The sequence below is a fragment of the Tamandua tetradactyla genome, chromosome 13 (assembly GCF_023851605.1).
Source record: "Tamandua tetradactyla isolate mTamTet1 chromosome 13, mTamTet1.pri, whole genome shotgun sequence".
NCBI classification, from domain to species: Eukaryota; Metazoa; Chordata; class Mammalia; order Pilosa; family Myrmecophagidae; genus Tamandua; species Tamandua tetradactyla.
In genome coordinates, this window is record NC_135339.1 from 28,492,736 (window position 1) to 28,515,841 (window position 23,106).

At 38.1% G+C, this 23,106-nt stretch overlaps 2 protein-coding genes and 1 pseudogene across 9 annotated transcripts in view; 1 reads left to right on the forward strand and 2 right to left on the reverse strand.

The window, feature by feature from the left end:
• The window catches only part of LOC143653810 (uncharacterized), a 132,236-nt gene that overhangs the window by 7,681 nt on the left and 101,449 nt on the right, over positions 1 to 23,106 (forward strand). Inside the window, exon 3 of one of the 8 annotated variants that reach the window (XM_077125099.1) lies at positions 12,755 to 12,966. The exons of the other annotated variants lie outside the window; for them this stretch is intronic. Within the exon in view, the coding sequence (XP_076981214.1) occupies positions 12,755 to 12,757 (3 nt within the window). The 3' untranslated portion in view covers positions 12,758 to 12,966. Of the gene's footprint in view, positions 1 to 12,754; positions 12,967 to 23,106 lie in introns of those variants that run through there. 8 annotated transcript variants of the gene reach the window in all.
• On the reverse strand, positions 1,840 to 3,179 carry LOC143653074 (uncharacterized). The gene is made up of 2 exons (XM_077124384.1): positions 2,666 to 3,179; positions 1,840 to 2,582 (listed from the first exon to the last, which is right to left on the reverse strand). Exons 1-2 carry the CDS (start codon positions 3,177 to 3,179, stop codon positions 1,840 to 1,842), a joined length of 1,257 nt encoding a protein of 418 aa, XP_076980499.1.
• On the reverse strand, positions 12,762 to 13,735 carry LOC143654522 (programmed cell death protein 6 pseudogene; annotated as a pseudogene).

The following is a 23,106-nucleotide window of genomic DNA, read 5'->3' on the forward strand; positions in this document are numbered from 1 at the left end:
AAGTAAAGAAATTGAATCAGTCATTGAAAAGCTTCCCAAAAAGAAAAGTCCAGGACCAGATGGCTTCACATGTGAATTCAACCAAACATTCCAGAAAGAATTAGTACCAACTCTCCTCAAACTCTTCAAAAAAATTGAAGTGGAGGGAAAGCGACCTAATTCATTCTATGAAGCCAACATCACCCTCATATCAAAACCAGACCAAGATATTATAAAAGAAAAGAACTTCAGACCAATCTCTCTAATGAATATAGATGCAAAAATCCTCAACAAAATTCTAGCAAATCGAATCTAGCAACACGTTAAAAGAATTATACATCATGACCAAGTAGGATTCATCCCAGGTATGCAAGGATGGTTTAACATAAGAAAATCAATTAATGTAATACACCATATCAACAACTGAAAGCAGAAAAATCACATGATCATCTCAATTGATGCAGAGAAGGCATTTAACAAAATTCAACATCTTTTCCTGTTGAAATCACTTCAAAGGATAGGAATACAAGGGAATTTCGTTAAAATAAGAAAGGGAATTATGAAAATCCCTCAGCTAATATCGTCCTCAATGGGGAGAAACTGAAAACTTTCCCCCTAAGATCAGGAACAAGACAAGGATGTCCATTATCACCACTGTTATTCAACACTGTGTTGGAAGTTCTAGCCAGAGCAATTAGACAAGAAAAAGAAATACAAGGCATCAAAATTGGAAAGGAAGAAATAAAACTCTCACTGTTTGCAGATGATATGATAATATATGTCGAAAACCCTGAAAAATTCACAGCAAAACTACTAGAGCTAATAAACGAGTACAGCAAAGTGGCAGGTTACAAGATCAACATTCAAATATCTGTAGTGTTTCTATACACTAGTAATGAGCAATCTGAGGGGGAAATCAAGAAACAAATTCCATTTACAATTGCAACTAAAAGAATAAAATACTTAGGAATAAATTTTTTTTTTTTTTTGTGAAAACTCATTTTTAATATTGTTTCTCAAGGACAACCTCACTCTTGGCAGCAACCTGTGCTAGCCAGGATTCTCTAGAGAAACAGAACAAGCAGGAGACATTTGCAAATAGGAGATTTATAAGGGGGTTTCATGAAACCATAGAAAAGGAAATGTTCAAAATCCACAGGCCATATTTGGAAGCTGGCAACTCTGATGAAGGGCCTTGATGAATTCCAGAAGAGATGCTTGCTGAATGGAGAAGGAATGAATCAGTCTCTCCTCTTCCTTAAAATATTCAAGTGATCACATTATCTTGTCGGTGGAGGCACACTTATATTGATCACAGATGTTATCAGCCACAGATGTAATCAATTGACTGATGATTAAATACAGCAAACTTCTGGTTTTTCAACCAGCCACCAAATATCTTTGCAGCAATGATCAGGCCATTACCTGACTGACATGACAACAAGGCATCATCACTTGGCAAATTTGACACCAGAACATAACCATGACAGCTACTATGGGGTATGCTTGTGCACACGAAGGCTGGAGCTCAGCTGAAATCTATTACAGGTAATTATAGACACCTATTCTGTTCTCACTGGATAGTACAATCCTATTGTTTAAGAATAGATTTAATTAAAGCCTTTATACATTGATTACATTGACAGAGAAATACACTCCTTTCTAAGTTCTTTCATTTTGATTAAAAATGAGAGTTGTAACTGAAGCCTTCTCCTTATGCACAACCTATTTAATGAGTTTTCTGATGTTCTCTAATGGCAGAATAATGTGTAGATTTTCCATCTAGATGTCAGAAAATGGTTTCTCATGTTACCTAAGTTTATGACATGTGATGAAAGATTTCCCACATAAATTGCAGACTTATGATTTCTTCTCAGTATGAATTCTCTCATGTCTTTTAAGGCTACTGCATTGACTAAATGATTTCCCACATAGATGGCAGGCATATGGATTTTCTCCAGTGTGAATTCTGTCATGTTCCCTAAGTCTATTACATTGACTGAAAGATTTCCCACATATATGACAAATATATGGTTTTTCTCCAGTATGGATTCTCTCATGTCTCTTAAGGCTACCACAATGATTGAAGGTTTTTCCACATAAATGGCAAACATGGGGTTTCTCTCCAGTATGAGTTCTTTCATGTTGCCTAAGGTTCCAACGTTTACTAAAGGATTTCCCACATAGATGGCAGACATATGGTTTCTGTCCTGTGTGAACTCTCTCATGTTCACTAAGTGTGCTACATCGACTGAAAGATTTCCCACATAGATGGCAGATATACGGCTTTTCTCCAGTATGCATTCTTTCATGTTTCTTAAGGCTAGCACATTGATTGAAGGTTTTTCCACATAGACGGCAGACATATGGTTTCTCTCCTGTGTGAATTCTCTCATGTTCCCTAAGTGTACTACATTGACCTAAAGGTTTCCCACATAGATGGCAAATATATGGTTTTTCTCCAGTGTGCGTTTTCTCATGCTTTCTGAGTTGACTATTATAAATGAAATCCTTTCCACATAACTGGCAGATATATTGTTTTACCCCATTTTGAGTTTTCTCATGTCGTCTGAGGGTAGAATTAGCAGCTGAGCTTTTGTCACCTGGATGGCAGCCATATGGCATCTCTCCAATGTTCATTTCCTCATATTGTTTAAGGACAGAACAATTTCTGAAAGTTTTCCACATAGATTACAGTCATGTGCCATAAATCTAGTAAGCATTTGTTTATGTTGAGTAAAGAATGACTGACCATTGAGAGCTTTTTGAAACTGTTTGTCTTCACAAGGATCTTTTCCCATGTCAATAGATGTGGAGTGAATAAACTCTTCCCCAAAACCATTACTTTCAAAAGGATCCTTTCCACTGTAAGAAATATTCTTTGACTGGATGGTAGATGTGTCTTTCTTGTACATACTTCGTATGGTTATCATTTCTTTAATTTCCTGGTCATTTTCACTGCCTGGAGCCTGTCCTTGAAGAAATTTCAATCCTTCTCTCCACAGTTCCTCTCTTTGTTCCAATTGGGAAACCACTTCTGATTTGCAGAGATGATACCCTACCACAGACACCAGGTGATTGATACTCTCTAACATAACATTTCTGAAGAGCTTTTTCTGATTTGTGTCCAGCAAGGCCCACTCTTCCTGGGTGAAGTCTATGGCTACATCACTGAAAGTCACTGATTCCAGTGGTTGCATTGTCAATAGTTCCACCACCAATTGTATTCCTCTGATTTTTCACTCTCAGGCAATTCAAACAGTAAGTGACCAATGCTTACTTGCCTGTCCTCAGGAATGGTGCTCCAATCTGGCCTCAGAAATAGTGATTCTTCATTCTTCTTTTTTCTTGTTTCCCATACTTCTTGTTCAAGCAAAATCAGGCAAGAGAAGTCACTGGACTTCTGGTGGTTCTCCTTCATTCACAGTCTATGTCTCCAATTCTTGCTCACTGCTCTGCTGAGGCTCCAGAGATTCAGACGTTCATCCCATCTGTGTCACCAAATTGTTACCATACAAAGGCTGTCGGTTTTTCTGCCCAACGTACACATTACCAATTCCTGAGACACCGGGGTTTCCAAGAGAGTAAAAGTTTATTACTACATGTGTTTCAGGAGAATAGACTGCCTAACACCCCAAAATCTGTCTACTTAGGAATAAATTTAACTAAAGAAACAGAAGACCTATAAAAAGAAAACTACAAGAAACTGTTAAAAGAAATCACAGAAGACCTAACTAGATGGAAGGGCATACCATGTTCATGGATTGGAAGACTAAATATAGTTAAGATGTCAATTCTACCTAAATTGATTTACAGATTCAATGCAATACCGATCAAAATCCCAGCAACTTACTTTTCAGAAATAGGAAAACCAAAAAGCAAATTTATCTGGAAGGGCAGGGTGCCCCAAATTGCTAAAAATATCTTGAGGAAAAAAAAACGAAGCTGGAGGTCTCACGCTGCCAGACTTTAAGGCATATTATGAAGCCACAGTGGTCAAAACAGCTTGGTACTGGCATAAAGATAGATATATTGACAATAGAATAGAATAGAGTGCTCAGATATAGACCCTCTCATCTATGGACATTTGGTCTTTGATAAGGCAGTCAAGCCACCTCACCTGGGACAGAACAGTCTCTTCAATAAATGGTGCCTAGAGAACTGGATATCCATATACAAAAGAATGAAAGAGGTCCCGTATCTCACACCCTATATAAAAGTTAACTCAAAGTGGATCAAAGATCTAAACATCAGGTCTAAGACCATAAAACAGTTAGAGAAAAATGTAGGGAAATATCTTATAAATCTTATATAATTGGAGGCGATTTTATAGACCTTACACCTAAAGTAAGAGCACTGAAGAAAGAAAGAAAGAAATGGGAACTCCTCAAAATTAAACACGTTTGTGCACCAAAGGACTTCATCAAGAAAGTAAAAAGACAGCCTACACAATGGGAGACAATATTTGGAAATGACATATCAGATAAAGGGCTAGTATCCAGAATTTACAAAGAGATTGTTCAACTCAACAACAAAAAGACAGCCAATCCAAGTACAAAATGGGAGAAAGACTTGAACAGACAACTCTCAGAAGAGGAAACACAAATGGCCAAAAGGCACATGAAGAGATGTTCAATGTCCCTGGCCATTAGAGAAATGCAAATCAAAACCACAATGAGATACCATCTCACACCCACCAGAATGGCCATTATCAATAAAACAGAAAATGACAAGTGCTGGAGAGGATGTGGAGAAAGAGGTGCACTTATCCACTTTTGGTGGGAATGTCAAATGGTACAACCACTGTGGAAGGCAGTTTGGCGGTTCCTCAAAAAGCTGAATGTAGAATTGCCATATGGCCCAGCAATACCATTGCTAGGTATCTACTCAGAGGACATAAGGGCAAAGACACAAACAGACATTTGCACACCAATGTTTATAGCAGCATTATTTACAATTGCAAGGAGATTGAAACAGCCAATATGTCCATCAACAGATGAGTGGCTAAACAAACTGTGGTATATACATATGATGGAATACTAGCAGCTTTAAGACAGAATAAACTTGTGTAGTATGTAACAACATGGATGGACCTTGAGAACATTATGCTGAGTGAGACTAGCCAAAAACTAAAGAAAAAATACTGTATGGTCTCATTGATATGAACTGACATTATTGAATAAACTTGGAACATTTTGTTCGTAACAGAGACCATCAGGAGATAGAAATAGGGTAAGATATTGGGTAATTGGAGTTAAAGGGATACAGACTGTACAACAGGACTGGATACAAAAACTCAGAAATGGACAGCACAATACTACCTAACTGTAATATAATTATGTTAAAACACTGAATGAAGCTGCATGTGAGAATGGTAGAAGAAGGAGGACTGGGGAGATAAATGAAATCAGAAAGAAAGATAGATGTTCAAGATTGAGATGGTATAATCTAGGAATGCCTAGAGTGTATAATAATAGTGAAATGTACAAGGTAAATTTAAAAATATTTTTGCATAAGGAAGAACAAAGGAATGTCATTATTGCAGGGTGCTGAAAATAGATGGTAATTAATATTTTAAAATGTCACCTTCTGTGTGAGACTAAAGCAAAAAATGTTTATTAGTTACAAAATTTATATTTTGAGTAGTGCGTTTCCTAATATAACTTATGTAGATAGCTTGATTGAACGCCATAAGTACCTGGAATCTCAGGTAGGACATGAGATTTTGCTGATTTGTCCAGAGTGATGATCCAATGAATCCCAGAGTGATTTGATCAGTGAGTGGAAAAGTATCTGCAAAGCCCCCTTCGGGGAGTGGTGAGAACGGGGAGAAATTCAACTTCCCCAAGTTGAATTCTTGATATTCTCACAAGCAGTGTGGACAACCAAAGCTATAGGCAGAGCCCCCAGTCTTGGGGTTTGTTCATATGAAACTTAACCCCGCAAAGGATAGGTCAAGTCTACTTAAAATTTAGACCTAAGAGTCACCCCCAAGAGAGCCTCTTTTGTTGCTCAGATGTGGCCCCTCTCTCCAGCCAACACAACGAACAGTCTCACCACCCTACCCCTCTCTACATCGAACATAACTCCCAGGGGTGTGGACCTTCCTGGCAACATGGGACAGAGATCTTGGAATGAATGGAGACTCAGCATCAAGGGATTGAGAAAAACCCTAGAATGAGCTGAGACTTAGCATCAAGGGATTGAGAAAACCTTCTTGACCAAAAGGGGGAACAGGGAAATGAGACAAAGTGTCAATGGCTGAGAGATTCCAAACAGTCGAGAGGTTATCCTGGAGGTTATTCTTATGCATCAAGTAGATATCATCTTGTTATTCAAGATGTAATGGAGAGGCTGGAGGGAACTGCCCGAAAATGTAGAGCTGTGTTCCAGTAGCCATGTTTCTTGAGGTTGATTGAATAATGATACAGCTGTCAGAGTGTGACTGTGTGATTGTGAAAACCTTGTGTCTGATGCTCCTTTTATCTACCTTGTCAGCAGAGGAGTAGAACATATGGAATAAAAATAAGTAATAGGGGGAACAAATGCTAAAATAAATTTAGTTTAAAAGCTAGTGATCAATGAAAGCAAGGGGTAAGGGGTATGTTAGGTATAATCTTTTTTTTTCTTTCCTGTGTTCGTTTTATTTCTTTTTCTATTGTCTTTTTATTTCTTTTTGTGAATTAATGCAAATGTTCTAAGAAACGATGAATATGCAACTAAGTGATGATATTGTGAATTACTGATATGTATGTTGTTTTATTTTGTTTCTTTATTTTTTTAATTAATAAATAAATTTTTTAAAAAAGAATGCATAGGAGTCTCTGTACTGATAAAACAAAAGGAAATAAAGAGGAACTAGAACTAGAAGTACCAAAACTCTGTAAAACCAGAACTGCCATTTATTAATGATAAGCTTACCATTCATGAAAAAAAAGGTGTTCAAAAAGATCTTAAAGTTATCTTGTATGACAGAGGATTATTTAAAGTTGGAGATATTTCAGTTCTACTAGTGTAAAGTAAAAAAGATGCCTTATCGGTGGCTTGGAAATTTTGCGCAGAAATATATTCACTAATCAAGTCATATTTGTTTTAAAAGAGAACATTATTTCACTTTTGATTGTTTATAATTGACTTTTGTTCACATTTATATAGTGTTTTATTTGTTGAAATGCAGTTTTATTAAACATCAATATTTTATACATTTGTTTTTATTTGGTGCTTTGTATATACATAGAAACATTAGTGTTTTAATATATTAAATATTTAGTTTCTTTTTAAAATAATTAAAATTAATTATGAATTCTGAACACATTTGAATAAAAATCTAATCCTATTACATCTGCAGTACCTCCCAAAATGTGGGAATCTCTTAGCTCCTTTCTTTATTTTTAATTTTTTAATAGAGAAGTTGTAAGTTTACAGAAAACTTTCAGTCATGTAAGCCATGACTTATAGTCATGCTGAAAATACAGAGTTTCCATAACTTAACTCCTCTGGTACACAACTCTGGGTTCTGGCTTGCTTGGCATCTCATGGGAAGGCATGTGGTGACATCTCCTGGGCTGCAAATGTCCATGTCTAGGCATCTGCTCTCTCTGTCAGCATTCCAAACATTTACAAATGTTTGTATCTCGGTCGGCTCTGAAGCAACTATTTTCTCCAAAATGTTTCTCCCTTTTAAAGGACTCCAGTAAACTAGTCAAAAGCCTCCTTGAATGGATGGGGTCATATCTCCCTCTTAAACAAAAGGTCACACCTACAGTTCGTCGCATCTCCATGGACGTAATTTAATCAAAAGATCACACCCTCAACTGAGTGAGTCAGTGTCCATGGAAACAATCTAATCAAAGGTTTCCATCCTACAATATTGAATCACGATTAAAGAACATGGCTTTTCTGGAGTATATAACACTTTCAAAGCAGCACATCATTCATCCGTTAATGGACACTTGGGTTACTTCTCTCTTTTGGCAATCATGAATAATGCTGTTATGAATATTGGTGTGCAGATATCTTTTTGAGTCCCTGCTTTCAATTCTTTTTAGTCCTACTTAGAAATAGGATTGCTGGGTTGTATGGTAATTCTATACTTACTTTCTGAGGAACCACCAAACTGTCTTCCATAGCAGCTACACCATTTTACATTCCTACCAACAATGGATGCATATTCCTATTTTTTCCACATCCTTGTAATTTCACATTTTTTAAATAGTAGCCATTCTGGTAATTGTAAAATGGTATCTCATTGTGGTTTTGATTTGCATTTCTCTAATGTTAATGATGCAAGCATCTTTTTCATATATTTATTTGTGTGTCTTCTTTAGAGAAATGTCTCTTCAAGTCTTTTGCCCATTTTTTTTCTTGTAAAGCTCAAATATATTTATTTATTATGGCAAATATTAGCAGAAATTTTGACCTGAAATATAACTAATCTTTTCTGTTTTTCCATTGCTCTTAGATTTTAAAATTGGTGCAATGATTTTAGAAGCAAAAATGGCAATGCATAGTTAGGGCTACAACTGGTTATCAGAAACAGTGCTTAACTCCTTAAATTGTATTGAGTATAAGGTCACTAGGACAGATCACAAAGATCACAGTACATCAATTATATTTGCCCATTTTTTTAATTGAGGTTTTTATCTTTTTGTTGTTGTGTTGTAGGATTTCTTTATATATTCTGGATATTTTAAGCCCTTATCAAGTATTGGATTCCAAATATTTTCTCCCATTCTGGGGGTTGTCTTTTTACCTTCATAAAGAATTCCTTTAATGCATCTTAGTTTCATTCTTGACTATTTCAAAATTCATATAGATGACCCTCTTTTACTCTGGCCTCTCACTTCCATGAACTTCTCTCCTCCTATGACCATGCCCTCCTCTTTGCCTCAATTTGTCATTCCCATGTTCAAACCTTAGACTTTGTCATGACCCACAACCCTTCATAGTACCTCTATAGTCTCAGTTTCATGCATCACTATGACTGCCTCTCATCTCTTGCTCTACCCTTCTCTCTAGTGTGCGATCCCAACAATCCTTTGATCACATTAGAACTTCTAAATCATTCATCCCATTATCTCTTCAATGTCCATCACCCCCTTGATGTCTTTAGTCTCTTCTTATCCATATTAAATTCAATTATTATAACCACTCTCTTATATTCACTCTTGATCCTCTTGCACTCCTCATTTGTGAAAATCACAAGAATCTAGGTTAAGTATAACTTTTTACCTATTACATCTTTGCATCTGTGCAGATGAACAAGCCACAAACAATCTGAAAATGAAATTAAGAAAATTCTATTTATAATAGCATCAAAAAAAATCTGGTCTCTCTTAATATTCATGACCGGGACCATCAGCGGGGGTTGTCAGTGCTGTCAAAGCTTATTTCTTAGTCCATCCACGCTGTCACTCTCCTGGCCAACTATTTCATGCCTTCTCCTCTCTCTCTTCAACCTGTAACACCTTCATTCTGACCCTTACTCTCAAATGATCACTTTGCTTCCTATTGCACTGAGAAAATCAAAGCAATCAGAAGACTTTCACAGCCTCCCACCATCATATCTGCCCACCTCCAAGCAATCAGAAGACTTTCATAGCCTCCCACCATCATATCCAAACATCGGCCCCCATATAGTCTGCCTGCCCACCTGTTGGCATAGATGAAATTTATATGCTTTTTCCATGCTTGCCAATCTAGTTCACTAGAGCCTTCCTCTCACATCTACTCAAGGATATTGCTCCAGTGATTTCCCCATCTCTCTCCTTCATCATCCATTTTCCCCTCTACCAGACTATTTGCATCAACATACAAAAATGCTGTTATTTCTAATATATTGAAAAAACTCTTGACCCATCTTCTCCCACACCATCTACTGCCCCACATCTTTACTTCCCAGTATAATAAAACTCATTGAAATAGTTGTCTAACCACTAATAAACAAGTTCAGCAGGGTTACAAGATATAAAATCTACATACAAAAATCAGGTTCTATACACTAGCAATAAGCAATCTGAAAATGAAATTAAGAAAATTCTATTTATACTATCATCAAAAAAAAAAATACTTTAGAATAAATTTACCCCCAAAATTCAAGAATTATGCACTATACACTTAAAAACATTTTGAAAGAACTAAAAGATCTCAATAAATAAAAAGACAACCCAGGTTCAACAATATTAAATACATTTAATATTGTTAAAATGGCCATATTCTCTGCCTAGAGTGTATAATATTAGTGAAATGTACAGTGTACAAATTTTAAAAATGTTTTTGCAGGAGGAAGAACAAAGGTATGTCACTATTGCAGGGTGCTGAAAATAGATGATAATTAATACTTTAAAATGTCACCTTATGTGTGAGACTAAAGCAAAAAATGTTTAATTGTTACAAAATTTATATTTTGACTAGAGCATTTCCTAATATAACTCATGTAGATAGTTTGATTGAATGTCATAAGTACTTGGAATCTCAGGTAGGACATGAGATTTTGTTGGTTTGTCCAGAGTGATGCCCCGATGAATCCCAGAGTGATTTGATCAGTGACTGGAAAAGTATTTGCAAGCCCCCTTCGGGGAATGGTGAGAGCAGGGAGAAATTCAACTTCCCCAAGTTGAATTCTTGATATTCTCACAAGCACTGTGGACAACCAAAGCTATAGACTGAGCCCCCAGCCTTGGGGTTTGTTCATATGAAACTTAACCCAACAAAGGATAGGTCAAGTCTACTTAAAATTTAGGCCTAAGAGTCACCCCCAACAGAGCCTCTTTTGTTGCTCAGATGTGGCCTCTCTCTCCAGCCAACATGATGAGCAGTCTCACCACCCTCCCCCTCTCTGCATGGGACATGACTCCCAGGGATGTGGACCTTCCTGGCAACATGGGACAGAGATCCTGGAATGAGCTGAGAATCAGCATCAAGGGACTGAGAAAAACCCTAGAATGAGCTGAGAATTAACATCAAGGGATTGAGAGAACCTTCTCGACCAAAGGGGGCAGAGTGAAATGAGACTAAGTGTCAATGGCTGAGAGATTCCAAACAGAGTTGAGAGGTTATCCTGGAGGTTATTCTTATGCATTAAGTAGATATCACCTTGTTGTTCAAGATGTAGCAGAGAGGCTGGAGGGAACTGCCTGAAAATGTAGAGTTGTGTTCCAGTAGCCATGTTTCTTGATGATGATTGAACAATGATATAGCTTTCACAATGAGACCCTGTGAATGTGAAAACCTTGTGTCTGATGCTCCTTTTAGCTACTATATCAACAGAAGAGTAGAACACATGGAATTAAAATAAATAATAGGGGGAACAAATGTTAAAATAAATTTAGTTTGAAATGCTAGTGGTAAATGAAAGCGAGGGGTAAGGGGTATGGTATATATAATCTTTTTTTTTTCTCTGTTATTGTTTTATTTCTTTTTCTGTTGTCTTTTTATTTCTTTTTCTAAATCGATGCAAATGTTCTAAGAAATGATGAATATGCAACTATGTGCTGATATTATGAATTACTGATTGTATATGTAGAATGGAATGATATCTTAATGTTTTGTTTGTTAATTTTTTTTCAATTAATAAAAAAGTTTAAAAAAATGGCCATATTCTCCAAATTTACCAACAGATTCAAATTTTTGTCAAACTCTTAGCTGCCATCTTTGCAAAAATTGACAAGCTAATCCTAAATTCATATAGAAGTGCAAAAGACCCAGAAAGCCAAAACAATCTCTAAAAATACGAACATAGAGAATTCACACTTCTCAACTTCATTATGTGCTACAAAGCTTACACAAATCAAAAGCATGTTGATAAGGATAAAAATAGACATATTTTTATATGGAAGAGAATTGAGACTCCAAAATAAACCCATACATATCTGTTCAATTGATTTTCAAAAAGGGTATCAAAACGATTCCATGGGGAAAGAAAGAACACAAAGAAATGGTGTTGGACCAACTGGATGTACACATGCACAATAATAAAGCTGAACCTCTATTTTACCATACTAAAGTTATTAAAAAATGGGTTGTAAATAAAAATATTAGAGTTAAAATGATATGCTCTTAGAAGAACATAGTGTTAATCTTAGTGACCTTTGGTTAGGTAATGATTTCCTAGGACACAAAAAATATAAGCAAGAAAAGAAAAGGTGTGTTAATTGGACTTCCTTAATCATTTCATTCCATTTTTCCTCCTGGGCAATTAATGCTAGCAGTCTTTACACTCTAAAGCATACAGACAAAAATAATGGCATTTTAAGTTGTTTTTACAAAAAAAAAAAAGAGATCCCACTAGTTAAGTTATTCTATATCTTGTTTTTCTCACTTAACAATAATATCCTAAATATTTATGTCATTGACAATATAACTAACTTTTTTTTAAAACCAAGAGTCTTTACCATTTACTGCTTATGTTGCATATTCAAATGAATACAATAAACTCCTTTTTTAGAAAAGGAAGACACATGAAAAGCCTTGTGTTCAAATTCCGTATCATTTAAAATTCCTATTGACTAATAAAGGTTTCCACTATAGAACTGGAGATTTCAGAAAAGCACATAATGCATTTTGTTCCTGCAGAATATCTGAAACTTTATTAGATTTACCTCATGGCACAATAGTCACCAAATCAAATGTTTGTGTCTGAACAGTGATATAGCTATTGTTAAGGTTGCAAAAACATTAATTAGCTTATACACATATATACCGTCAGGTCCCTAAGTATTACATAACATTTAAACAAAGAATAGCATCAGGTATATTCATGTTCTTTTTCCTTAAGTGAAGGATCAGAGGTTTGGCGTTTCCAGTCTACTTTCCATGAGATCCACTGTGGTGTGCCCAGGCTGGAGCTTTACAATGCTGAACATGATGAAAAGATACTGCTCTTAAGGCACCTGGATCCAACCATCCGGGTCCAATTCATAGTGTCTGAATATTTCTATCAATCTCTGCAAAATGATGCAGCATTGAACGAAGTCATCAAGAACAATCTGCCCTCTTCTTTGTTGATAGGTTTGAACACCAAAGAGAAGACAAAATAACAGAGGCCATGCTGTAAAACCTTCCACTTATTGCCTTACCCCACATGACCCAGAAAGTCCCACCAACACCTGGATTCAAAGTCTTCTCCTGTTGAAATAGGCTCTCTCCCTCCCCCAGGCCAACAGCTCAAGGTGCTTTCCTGTTCTGCCTGAGCTCACGCCGTTTATCACCCTGCCTAGTCCTTCAGATATGAAAGATTCTCCATTATCCTTCTGGGATGGGCTGAAGACTTCTCTTCAGAACCCCGCTATGCTACATGCCTGCGCTGGTCTGTCTCCACGCCTCTTTTAGCCCTAATGAACACTTGGCAATCAAACTTTCAAATAAGGATATCGTGAAACTGGTTAGAGAGCTGGTACCCAAAATCTGAGAGTGCTTGCTTGAGCTCCTTTTTGTCGATTATCCCAGAATTGTCCCTGCCATAGGTGTGAAAATGTTCTGTTAGTCTGTGATGTACTTCCAGAAGCCGGTGAACTCACTGAAGTTGAAGAATCACCAGCCTTGTTCTCTTGGTCAACATGGATATAACTGAGTGGACAGTCACAGGTTTAAACGGAGTCCATGTACTATTCGATAATGTCTGCTGAAGCTTGATGTCCAATATCACACCACTCCAGTCTTTATCAGCCCTCTGTAAGATGTTCCATAGCAATCTCTGGTTCAGCAGTGCTAAGCCTGCAGCAAGACTGTAGCCAGCCCCGTATAGGTAAGTAGCCATCGCTAGCTTCTTTTTAAGAGTTGCATAACATTCCATTGTGTGAACCATTCACAATTTTCATTCCACTATTCCTCCATTATTGGAAATATGAAGGTTGATTGCAGATTTTTGCCACTACAAACAGTGCTACAATAAACCTCTTTGCACTTGTAAATCTTATAAACTGTGTTTGTTATGTAAGAAAGTTTTTCATATAATGAATTACTTGGGAAAAAAAATGAGTATATATTTTTTTACGTGTGTATGTATACTTTGTATTTATTTATTTATTTTAGTTTTTTAATTTTTTTAAACTATAACAACAAACATTCTTAACTTATGATCATTCCATTTTACATATATAATCAATAATTCACAGTATTATCACATGGTTGCATATTCATCATCATGATCATTTCTTAGAACACTTGCATCAATTCAAAAAAAGAAATAAAAACATAGAAAAAATTCATACATACCATACTCCTTACTCCTCCCTTTCACTGATCACTAGCATTTCAATCTAAATTTATTTTAACGTTTGTTCCCCCATTATTTATTTTTATTCCATATGTTTTACTCGTCTGTTGATAAGGTAGATAAAAGGAGCATCAGACACAAGGTTTTCACAATCACACAGTCATATTGTGAAAGCTATATCATTATACAATCATCTTCAAGAAACATGGCTACTGGAACACAGCTCTGCATTCTCAGGCAGTTCCCTCCAGCCTCTACATTACATATTGACTAACAAGGTGATATCTATTTAATGTGTAAGAATAACCTCCAGGATAACCTTTTGACTCTGTTTGGAATCTCTCAACCATTGACACTTTATTTTGTCTCATTTCACTCTTCCCCCTTTTGGTCGAGAAGGTTTTCTCAATCCCTTGTTGCTGAGTCTCAGCTCATTCTAGGATTTCTGTCCCACGTTGTCAGGAAGGTCCACACCCCTGGGAGTCATGTCCCACGTAGAGAGGGGGAGGGCAATGAGTTTGCTTATTGTGTTGGCTGGGGAGAGAGGGGTCCATCTGAGCAACAAAAGAGATTCTCTTGGGGGTGACTCTTAGGCCCAATTTTAAGTAGGCTTGACCTATCTATTGTGGGGTTAAGTTTCATATGAAAAAACCCCAAGATTGGGGCCTCAGCCTCTTGTTTTGGTTGTCCCCATTGCTCATGAGAATATCAAGCATTCCACATGGGAAAGTTGAATTTTCCCCCTTTCTCATCATTCCCCAAAGGGGACTTTGCAAATATTTTTTTATTCACAATTCAAATCACTCTGGGATTTACCTGGACAAACCAACAAAATCTCATGCCCTACTCAATGTTCCATGTACTTATAGTGTTCAGTTAAGATGTCTACATATTATATTAGGAAATGCACTAGTCAAAATATAAATTTTGAATTAAATAAACATTTTTTGCTTTAGTCTCACACATAAGTTAAAATTTTAAAATATGAATTACCATCTATTTTCAACACCCTGCAGTAATGACATTCCTGTGTTCTTCCTCATGCAAAAACATTTTTTAAATTTGTACAGTTACTCACTATCATTACACACTCTAGGCATTCCTAGATTATACCATCTTCATCTTTATCTATCTTTCTTTCTGATTTCATTTGTGCCCCCAGCCCTCCTCCCTCTATCATTCTCACATTCAGCTTCAGTCAGTGTTTTAACATAATTGTATCACAGTTAGGTAGTATTCTGCTATCCATTTCTGAGTTTTTACAATCAGTTCTGCTGCCAACCTGTATCCCTTCAGCTCCAATTACCCAATACCTTACCCTGTTTCTATCTCCTGATTAGAAATCTCCATTACCAATGAAATTCTCCAAGTTTATTCACTAATGTCAGTTCATATCAGTGAGCCCTTACAGTAGTTGTCCTTCTGTTTCTGGCTAATCTCACTCAGCATAATGTCCTTAAAGGTCCATCCATGTTGTTACGTACTTCATAACGTTATTCTGTCTTACAGCTGCATAATATTCCATCGTATGAATATACCGTGGCTTGTTTAGCCACTCGTCTGTTGATAGACATTTTGGCTGTTTCCATCTCTTCTCAAATGTAAATAATGCTGCTGTTAACATTGGTGTGCAAATGTCCGTTTGTGTCCTTGCCCTCAAGTCCTCTGAGTAGATACCTAACAATGGTATTGCTGGGTCATATAGCAATTCTATTTTTAGCTTCCTAAGGAACTGCCAAACTGCCTTCTGCAGCGGTTGTACTATTTGACATTCTCACCAACAGTGGATAAGCCTGCCTCTTTCTCCACATCCTCTCCAGCACGTGTCGTTTTCTGTTTTATTGATAATGGCCATTCTGGTGGGTGTGAGATGATATCTCATTGTGGTTTTGATTTGCATTTCCCTAATAGCCAGGGAAGTTGAGCATCTCTTCATGTGCCTGTTGACCATTTGCATTTCTTCTTCTGAGAAGTGTCTGTTCAAGTCTTTTGCCCATTTTGTAATTGGGTTGTCTGTCTTTTTGTTGTTGAGTTGAACAATCTCTTTATATATTCTGGAAACTAGACCTTTATCTGATATATCATTCCACCTGAACTGGGCTCTGCCTCTTCCCTGGGGAAGGCCCAGGCTCCAGACAGGCTCTCAAACAAGATTGTTTCTGCCTATACCTGGGGCAGTTGCAGCCTGAGAATCCTGCCGCTGTATCCAAAGGCAGTTAAGCCTTTGTAGAAACACCCACAAAAATAAAGAGAAAAATCCTTCTCGGAGCAGGAGCCCCGTTCCTTAAGTTTGCCAATCAAGAGCATAAGTTGGTATGTTGCTTTGTGTACCTTCAGATCCTATGTGCCCCCTCCTTTCCTTCAGGGCTCAGACTCTTTCAATTATTATGTGCTATCTGATCCCAGAAACCTCTGTTTCTTTTTTTCTTTTTCTTTTTCTGTCAGCCCTGCCCCTTCAGTGCTGGAGCAAAAATCAGCAACCTCTGCTTTGACCGGTTCAGCTGAGCTGGGGGCCTATTTTTAGTAGTCAGAATTTGTGTATTAATTCCACGATTGAAGCTTAGTTGCACTCAGCCCCTGCTGCTGGTTAAGTCTCTTTCCTTTCCCCTCTGGGAAGCAGCCTGTGGGGGAGGGGCACCAGCCTCCATGGCTTGGGGAACTCATGGTTCTGGGGGGACTCGCAGCCAGTGCACCTGGTCCAGACTGGGGTACACTATGTTTTGGGTCACTGATGTGGCCCCAGCAGATGTTCTGTACTGTTCCTGGCTATTTGGTAGCTGCTCTGGAGGGCAAACTAAATCCCACACCTCGCTAAGCTGCCATCTTGGCCTCTTTCAATATTTTACATTTTAGTAGATATGGCCAAGCTACTTTTCTGTAAGCCACTGTTCAACTCCTCCTTTCCAGCCCCTTTGCTTTCTTAGGTCCTGATTTTCAGTTCTGTCCTCCCACCCCCATGCAAGGTTTCACAAGAGGCTAGGTTTTCCAGGTACATAGTTACTCGTGTAACTATGAGACAGATTGCTCATCCTTGTGGAGCGATTCTACCCTCACTCTCAAGGTTGTGTTTGCAGGTGCCACAACCACACTGCCCAGCTAGGGTGTCTAATGGCCATGCCTTGGAATGAGTGAGGTAGCTTCAACAGCAAAGCCAGAAAAAGGTTCAAAATGGAAGAGAAAGAGAAGAGGTGTCTTCAGGAGTGAGACTATCCACTCATTCTACTTTTGGGTCCCCCTTTCTGTTGTGTTCTGATCTTATAGCCAATGTAATACTAATAATGATAATAATAATGATGATGATAATAATTACACCCAAACCTCATAGTAGAAGTTCTCAACTGGGCATGATTTTTCCCTCCAGGAAATATTTGGCAATAGCTGGAGACATTTTTGATTCACATAAGTCTGTGAGAGTAGGAAGAGCATGCAACTGGCATCAAGGGGATAGAGACCAGAGATGCTGAGAAATATCCTATAATTAATAGGAGAGCCTCCCAAAAGAAAGAATTATCTAACCCAAAATGTCGGTAGTGCCAAGGTTGAGAAACCCTGATTTATAGTGAGCTCACTATGTGATGGATGCTGTACAAGGTGTTCATTAAGCTCAAAACAATTCTCTGAGCTAGGTGCTATCATAAGTATACCTCCACTTTGCAGATGAGTTGACTGAGGCTCAGAGGTGAAGTGACCTGCTACTGAGTAGCAGAAATACCATTTGAACTTGGGTTTGCTTGACAACTCTACACCGCAGGGTCTTAGGTTCCTCCATCTCTATCCTATCTTTATGATCATCTGAGTTCAGTGGGTCAACTACCTTCAAGCTGTAACTGCAGGTGGTACATGTAATATAAAAAATGTACCAAAGTCTTATGTGGGATAGGGAGTGCCTGGGAATCATCTTGGCCCCTCCCACATACCTCTGGGCAGTGGAAAAATCTTCTTCTGATTCTTCCAATCCCTGAGCAACTTGTTGGGATTGGGGCAAAAAGGCTGACTAAGAGGACAGGGATGTTTTCCTCCCTGCTCCTAGATGCCTGGTTAAGACCCTGCTCCCTGGACATCTTCTGTGAGCTGGGAAGCTGTAGCAGAGGGTGGTGTGGTGAAGCCAGCCCAGTTATGTCTGATGTGATGTTCCCAAGACAATGTGGGCTTGTTCTAGTTTGCCAGCTGCCGGAATGCAACACACCAGAGACGGACTGGCTTCCAATAAAAGGGGATTTATTTTGTTGATTCTTCAGAGGAAAGGCAGCTAACTTTCCACTGAGGTTCTTTCTTACGTGGAAGGCACAAGATGGTCTCTGCTGGTCTTCTCTCCAGGCCCCTGGGTTCCAACAACTTTCCCTGGGGTGTCTTCTTTCTGTATCTCCACAGGCCTGGGCTGAGCTGCTAGTGCTGAGATGAAGAATGCCGAGCTGCTTAGCAGTGCTACGTTGCAATCTCTCCTTTAAGCACCAGCCAATTAAGTCAAACATCACTCATTGCAGCAGACACGCCTCCTAGCTGACTGCAGATGTAATTGGCAACAGATGAGGTTCACGTACTGTTGGCTTATGTCCGCAGCAACAAGACTAGGTATGCTCACCTGGCCAAGTTGACAACTGAATCTAACTAACACAGGGCTGTTCTTTTTTTTTTGCATGGGCAGGCTCTGGAAATTGAACCCAGGTTTCTGGCATGGCAGGTGAGAATTCTGCCACTGAGCCACCATTGCACTGCGCATGAGCTGTTCTTTATTGTAGCTGGAGTATATGTGTGTATCCTCTGTGTGTGCATGTGTGCACATGTTCATGTGTGTGAGAAAGTGTGTGTTTGTGTGTGAACTTACATGTATTTGTCAAATTGGGTCTCTGTATATATATAGCAATTTATCTTATTTGATGTTGACACATTCTAAATATGGATATGCCTTTCCTGCCCACAGGGCCTTGGCCAATACCACTATCTAAGGGCTTACAGAATGTTTGATCCACCCACTGATATGGGATCCTGTATGGCGTTTTATCATAGGAACCCACATTATAGAATTCCAGCGGTGAGCACTTGGCTATGGGATCCACTTGCCTATACTACACTGTGCCACCTAGACAGTGGCAGTCTGGTAGAGTTAGCTAAGCAGGCTTAGGTGAGGCACCTGCTTTGAGTTGATACCCTGCAATGATAGAGTGTATATACCCTAAATCAATACCATTATATGGTTGGCGTTGGATCCCTCATTAATATATATAGTTCCAGAAACCTATGGGTGGAAGCAGGTTATCCCTGTGTTACAGGTATTGTTTCCCAAAAAGTGAATATTTCTAGTAGGAGGCACAAAGGTCATATTGAAGTCACAGCTGCCATATGAGCACTCTTGAGTTCCTCATACTAAGGGACAAGCAGTCAAGAAAAGGAGCCACTATCCTGGTAAGGGTAAAGGACCTCTGATCATCAAAAGGACATGGTATTGCTGCTACACAGTGAGGGCAGGACATCTGTTTGTCCTCTCTTGCCCAATGTTGGTGATAAATGGACAAATGCAGCAGCTATGCCCAGAGAAAGGAATGTTATAATGGGCTTAGTTAAACCACCTAGACCAGTAAGGTGTTAGCCAAAGTAAGAGAATCTAGGATGAATAGTAGAGTATAGAGATATGAGTTTTATTTTCAGCCCTGAAACCAGCTTCAGCAGTGAGTTTGTTCCACTAAACTTCCTCTTGGAGGTTTCTCGGGAGATGTGACCAACCAGAAGTCTGTAGATGATTGGACATAGTGGACTCTGTCGCACACCAGATTCCCTCTTTAGGATGAAGGACTCATTAGATTCACTACCTGTTAGCAATAGGAAGCTGCCTAACCTAATGCAGGGGTATTAAGACTTAGTCCACTTGCCTTAGTTGGGCTCAACTGTGAAATGCCACCCACCTTCAAAATGCCCCATGGAATCTCCTGAGACCTTTATTGTGACTACATTAGAGTTCAGCTGTACCTTTTGTTCAATCCTGCTTGTTTGCCTTCAGGTGTTGTTCCTGTCAACACTCCCCAATAAACTTCTTGCAAGCCAAGTTCCATCCCAGACTCTGTTTATCGGGGAACTGTATCTAAAACGTGTCCACTTGTCTACACTGTTGTTGGGAGTGTAGATTGTTATAACTTATTTGGAGATCGGCAATATCTGTCAAAAGTACAAAAGTAGATACTCACTGAGCCATAAATTCTACCTTTACAAATTTAGCTCATAGATCTGCTAGACATGAGAGTATAAATGAAAAGAATATTTATTACAGGTTGTGCTGGTTTGAAAGGATGTATGTCCCCTAGAAAAGCCATGTTTAATCAAAATTCCATTTCATAAAGGTAGAATAATCCCTATTCAATGCTGTATGTTTGACACTGAAATCAGATCATCTCCCTGGATGATGTGATTTAGTCAAGAGTGGTTGTTAAGCTGGATTGGGTGGATCTTGATTGGTTTATTGGAGTCCTATAAAAGAGGAAATGTTTTGGAGAATAAGATTCAGTGAGAGCAGAGCAGAACGACATAACCATGAGAAGCAGAGTCCACCAGCCAGCAACCTTTGGAGATAAAGAAGAAAAATGCCTCCTGGGTGCTTCATGAACCAGGAAACCAGGAGAAGAAGCTAGCAGATGACGCCATGTTTGCCATGTGCCCTTCCATATGAGAGAGGAACCCTGACCGTGTTCACCATGTGCCTTACCAGATGAGGGGGAAACTCTGATTGTGTTCGCCATGTGCCATTTCAGATGAGAGAGAAACCCTGGACTTCATCGGCCTTCTTGAACAAAGGTATCTTTCCCTGGATGCCTTAGATTGGGCACTTCTATAGACTTGTTTTAATTGAGACATTTTCTCGGCCTTAGAACTGTAAACAACTCATTAAATTCCCCTTTCAAAAAGCCATTCCATTTTTGGTATGTTGCATTCCAGCAGCCGGCAAACTAGAACATAGGTTAATTATACAGAAACTTGGGTGAACTGATAAACAATGGTACACACATATAAAAGAATATGTAACACACCAAAAAGAATGGAGTTTGTAATACGTGTTGATATGATTGCTAAAAACTATTGTTAAATGAAAAAAGTAAGATGTATAATAGAATGCTCCAATTTTGAAAAAAAAGTGGTGATATGGTTGTATATGCATTTGATATTTCTTAGTGAATATACAACCTAAGTGATGATCATATTTACCTCTCAGGAAAGAGCATTTGAGACTGAGTGCCAGAGACGTTTGCACTTTTGCATTATTTGAAATTTTTTTAATAAAAGTAGTTTTACAAATATAATTTTAGATGCAGTAAGAGATAATCTGAAATAAAATAATATATATGTAAAAATAATATAAATTAAGAGTAACTGAACATTCTTTCTGTATACCATAAAACATCCATTATTAATACTCCATGAACATCCAGATGATGTATCTGTGAAATAAATGCTATAGCTATAGCATTTATTTTAAATTTTTTAATATCAAGAGGTCAACTTGCTTATCTCCCCTAAATTCTTACTTCCAGCAAACTGAAGGAGAGAATTAGAAGTTGAATTTGGAAGGAGGAGAAATTATTAGGATAGCTATGTATACTAGAAAATGTGTAGCCAGAAGTGGGCCTTCTGTGCTATCTAACTTACTCACATCACCCAGGATTAGTAGGAGTGAGGTGATGATATGGAAATATGACTGAGTCACATGAACATGTAACAGTAGTTCCATGAATCTGTTGTATGATATGAAGCTGTCTACCCTGCAGCCCCACAGGCTAAGGAAAGCTTCCATAAATTCCTCTTAGTATTATACAACTAACAAATACTTTTCTCTTGACTATGGACTTTATTTACCTAAACACACATCTTATTCGGTTTAACTGTGGTGTCCAACTGGAAATTTACCCATTTGCTTAGTCTGGAGAGTTGCTTTTTATCAAATAAATGACAAATTAGATTTTTACATATGAGCTAAGAAAAATAATACTTGACTTAAAAGTTAGGAAGGTTGGCTTAGCAGGCAGAGTGCTCACCTGCCATGCCAGAGGACCCAGGTTCAATTCCCGATGCCTGCCCATGTGAAAAAAAAAAAAAGAGAAAGTTAAGAAGGTAAGTGATTTCCTGAGAATACACACACACATACATATGCAATTTCGTAGATTCTAAGACACATTTCCCATAGTTTGAACCAGAATACATCTTACAGTCAATGATATGATGCCAATGACAGATTTTGTCACTTGTGGTACCTAAATTTTAGAGTGAAGTGACTATGATCAATATTCTCTTCTCTCATTTTTACACAAATTCTGTATCTTGCTTTTTGTTTAACAATATATCTTGGAAATTGTTCCATATAGGAATATAACGTGCATCCTCATTCTTTTTGCTAGCTAAGTAATATTTTTTTCTTTTTGCATGGGCAGGCACCGGCAATTGAACCCGGCTCTCCAGCATGGCAGGCAAGAACTCTGCCTACTGAACAACTGTGGCCTGCCCAGTAATGTTCTTTTGTATGAATGACAATAATATCAATACTCACTTACTCTCTCCACGAGCACCAGTTAGTTGTATCTCCCTACCCATAATGTTGATACCCCTTTTCAACATGAAGAAGCTAAAATGGCCATTGCTCAAATATCCCTAAAGAATGGAAGAAGATAGGATCTAACAAATGAGTATGATTACTGTATCATTATACTGATATTTCCTCTTAGTCTCCAGTGTCTTAGAGCAGCTCAAAGGAGACTCCTGAAATGGTGAAACTGTTACTCACATCATACTTTGAAATTTGTCCTAAAACTACTTGTTAAAATGTACTTTGAAATTTATTGCTTTTTTTGTATACATGTTATATCTCATAATTGAAAATAATGTGTGGGTTGTATTTATCTCACTTAAGAATTTCTGCACATGCACAAAGATCG

What these genes read in the sequence shown, in the direction of transcription:
- LOC143653074 (XM_077124384.1), bottom strand. Translation starts at nt 3,179, where the DNA reads ATGCAACCACTGGAATCAGTGACTTTCAGTGATGTAGCCATAGACTTC. An exon ending in GGCACATGACTGTAATCTAT is followed by an intron (nt 2,583 to 2,665) that starts GTGGAAAACTTT and finishes GCTGCCATCCAG; the next exon opens with GTGACAAAAGCTCAGCTGCT.